The 3,631-nt window shown below is 39.7% G+C and overlaps 1 protein-coding gene across 1 annotated transcript; it reads left to right on the forward strand.

The window, feature by feature from the left end:
* The first annotated feature begins 221 nt into the window (after positions 1 to 221).
* On the forward strand, positions 222 to 3,221 carry LOC107807087 (endoglucanase 17). The gene is made up of 8 exons (XM_016631376.2): positions 222 to 609; positions 1,285 to 1,491; positions 1,576 to 1,776; positions 1,868 to 1,960; positions 2,076 to 2,237; positions 2,324 to 2,435; positions 2,516 to 2,679; positions 2,760 to 3,221. The coding sequence occupies exons 1-8, from the start codon at positions 355 to 357 to the stop codon at positions 3,090 to 3,092; spliced, it is 1,527 nt and encodes a 508-aa protein (XP_016486862.1). The 5' UTR covers positions 222 to 354; the 3' UTR covers positions 3,093 to 3,221.
* The last annotated feature ends 410 nt before the right edge of the window (positions 3,222 to 3,631 follow it).

The following is a 3,631-nucleotide window of genomic DNA, read 5'->3' on the forward strand; positions in this document are numbered from 1 at the left end:
TAAAACACATTTTTCATAAAACATTTCAGGTCATTTTACGTTCGCTAAATGGTAAGGGTACATCAAATTTTGGGCAAGAGAGAGTAATACTAGACTAATAGCCATCAATTAATTAAATGAAGCCAAAAAAAAATTACTAACTGCTAATGGGGCTTAATGATTGCAAGCAAGCAGGACGTTAAAGAAGCAGTTTCTTCCTTTGCTTTGCTTTATAAATTATAAATACAGAGAGGGGTTTCTTGTTTCTCTGCCACTGCAGCCCTTTGCCGGTAGTTAGTCGTTTAGCAGGTTTGTTGGTTGGTTTTAGGGGGCTGGGGGTTTTAGAGTGTACTTTTCAGTTAGGCAGTTTCCATTATGGCTTCTTCCTTTTCTTCTTCTTCCACATCTGCCATAGCCACTTTCCTTTTTCTGCTATGCTTCACTACCCCTCTGTTTCTTGCCAAACCTCAACACCACGCCCACCATCCTCGCTTTGCTTCTCATAACTATAGAGATGCTCTCGCCAAATCCATTATTTATTTTGAGGGTCAGAGGTCAGGGAAGCTCCCTTCTAACCAGAGGATCACTTGGCGCAAAGATTCTGGCCTTTCAGATGGCAAAGCCATGGGTGTACGTTTTTAAAACTTTTTTCGTCTTTTTAACTCTACAAATAGTTGTTGTTCTTTGTTGTTTTTGTTTTGTTTTAACGCTAGAAATGGTCCTCTTTTGATGTGTTTAGTTGTAAAGGGAGAATCTTGCACTTGTTTTGTTGATTTTGGGGTGAATAGTAGCAATGCAGGTTTACTTTTGACATGTTTAGTAATTTTGGGGTGAATAATGGCAATGCAGGTCCTCTTTTGATATGTTTAGTGGTAAAGGAAGAATCTTCAAGCTGTTTTGGGTAATTTTTTTAGGTAAATAATGGCAGTGCAGGTCCTCTTTTGACATGTTTAGTAGTAAAGGAAGAATCTTGAACTTGTTTTGTTGATTTTGAGGTGAATAATAGTAATGCAGGTCCTCTTTTGACATGTTTAGTTGTAAAGAAAGAGTCTTGAACTTGTTTTTGTTGATTTTGGGGTGAATAATAGCAATGCAGGTCCTCTTTTGACATGTTTCGTTGTAAAGGAAGAATCTTGAACTTGTTTTTGTTGATTTTGGGGTGAATAATAGAAATGCAGGTCCTCTTTTGACAAGCTTCGTTGTAAAAGAAGAATCTTGAACTTGTTTTTTGGGGTCAATTTGTGTTTGTTGATTTTGGGGGTGAATTTATTTTTGTTGATTTTGGGATGAACATTGGCAATGCAGGTCGATTTGGTTGGTGGATATTACGACGCTGGAGACAATGTGAAGTTTGGTTTCCCAATGGCATTCACAACCACAATGCTGTCATGGAGTGTGCTTGAGTTTGGTGGAATGATGAAAGGAGAGCTACAGAATGCTAAAGAAGCCATTGGTTGGGCTACAGAGTATCTGCTCAAGGTCACTGTCCATCCGGACACCATTTACGTTCAGGTTCAATTCTGATCTCAAGAGTGGAATATCTCAACTCTGAAGTGAATAATTATTGTCTTGAAGCAAGTCTTTATCTTGTTGTAGGTTGGGGATGCAGGAAAGGACCACTCTTGTTGGGAGAGACCTGAGGATATGGACACTCCAAGAAGTGTTTTCAAGATTGACAAAAACACTCCAGGGACTGAGGTTGCTGCTGAAACTGCTGCTGCTCTTGCTGCCGCTTCTTTAGTCTATAGAAAATGCAACCCTTCTTACTCCAAACTACTAGTCAAAAGGGCCATCAGGGTATTTCTCAGAAACACCATCATTTGTTGTATATAGATCAAGAAAATGGGTGGCAGAACCTTAGGTTTTTTTCGTTTGTGTTCGTTTTTAGGTGTTTGAATTTGCGGATAAGTACAGAGGTTCATACAGCAATGGGTTGAGAAAAGTAGTGTGTCCTTATTATTGCTCAGTTTCTGGATATGAGGTAAAAGAAAATCAGCTATGTACTGCAGTTTAGCTTGATATATTCTCAACATCTTAAGGTGAAACAAAATATTTGGTCTTAGCTGATGCACTGATTTTGACTGATAAATGTATAGGATGAGCTGTTGTGGGGTGCTGCTTGGTTACATAGAGCCACAAAGAATCCATCTTATCTTAGTTATATCCAAAGAAATGGTCAAATTCTTGGGGCTGCAGAGACTGATAATACATTCGGGTGGGACAATAAGCATGTTGGAGCAAGGATTCTTCTTTCCAAGGTTCAATCTTTACCTGTTCATTTTTTGGTACTTACTTGTTAGTTGGCTAATATCAAGTTAATGTATTATTTTGTTTCTCATTTCAGGCATTTCTTGTTCAAAAGCTTCAATCTCTCCATGATTACAAGAGTCACGCGGACAACTACATTTGCTCCCTTATTCCAGGCACACCGTTTTCTCAGGCTCAATATACACCAGGTTAATTTCCTAGTTTATTTTTCACCTTTCTCTTAATTTCCAGTTCAAAGCTGTGGATTAAAAAAACTTCAATTTTACAGGAGGGTTACTCTTCAAGATGGACGACAGCAATATGCAGTATGTGACCTCTACTTCTTTCCTGCTAGTCACCTATGCCAAGTACTTAACATCCGCTCGTATGGTGGTTAAATGTGGTGGAGTTGTTGTTACACCAAAGAGGCTACGAAACATAGCCAAAAAGCAGGTTTGGTAAAATCAATTTTGTAACATTTTTAAGTATATATAGTAGACAATCAGTGCATAAATTTAAACCCGTGCATGCAGGTGGACTATTTGTTAGGAGACAATCCATTGAAAATGTCATTCATGGTGGGATATGGAGCTAGGTATCCACAGAGAATTCATCACAGGGGATCTTCATTGCCCTCGGTCTCGAACCATCCATCAAAAATAGAGTGCAGGTCCGGATTCAGTGTGATGAGTTCACAAGCACCAAACCCGAACGTACTGGTTGGGGCTGTGGTTGGTGGTCCGGATGAGCATGATCGTTTCCCAGACGAGCGTTCAGATTATGAGCAATCTGAACCCGCGACATACATTAACGCTCCACTAGTTGGAACACTGACTTACCTGGCTCACTCATTTGGCCAACTCTAGAGAAGAAGTGTCGTGGGCAACTAGAGATAGAATAGTAGAAATAGTGAAATAGGGAGTAATATAATATAGGTTCTAATTATCCTATTGGTATTGTGCTGGTGTGTGGTGGGTGTATTGGCCGAGACCAAACCACCCCCCCCCAGCCCCCAACCCCCCCCCCCCCCCCCCCCCCCCCCCCCCGCCGCGGGTTCTTTGATGCCCCTTATGCACAGGCCTAATGCTGCTTTCATTTTTTGTATTGGCCTTGGAGCATATGTTATCAGTATTATTAATGTATTTCTATAGTGCAAGCTTGTTATAACTTTCATGTTATGTTCCAGTTTTGAGTTGTGTAAACTTTGGAATAGTATAGGGTAATATCATCTGAATTTCGTCTTTGCAACGGCGCTTATTTGAAGTATCAAAATCAGCGACTTTCTAATTTATTTTTTCACTTTACGTGATTATGTAATGAAAAAAAGGACAAAAAGTGATAACTTTACTTGTGATTTCCATGTGTGGACGAACAAGTGCACAGCAGCTGAAAAACAAATTATGCA

Source organism: Nicotiana tabacum, chromosome 19 (assembly GCF_000715075.1).
Source record: "Nicotiana tabacum cultivar K326 chromosome 19, ASM71507v2, whole genome shotgun sequence".
Classification (NCBI taxonomy): domain Eukaryota; kingdom Viridiplantae; phylum Streptophyta; class Magnoliopsida; order Solanales; family Solanaceae; genus Nicotiana; species Nicotiana tabacum.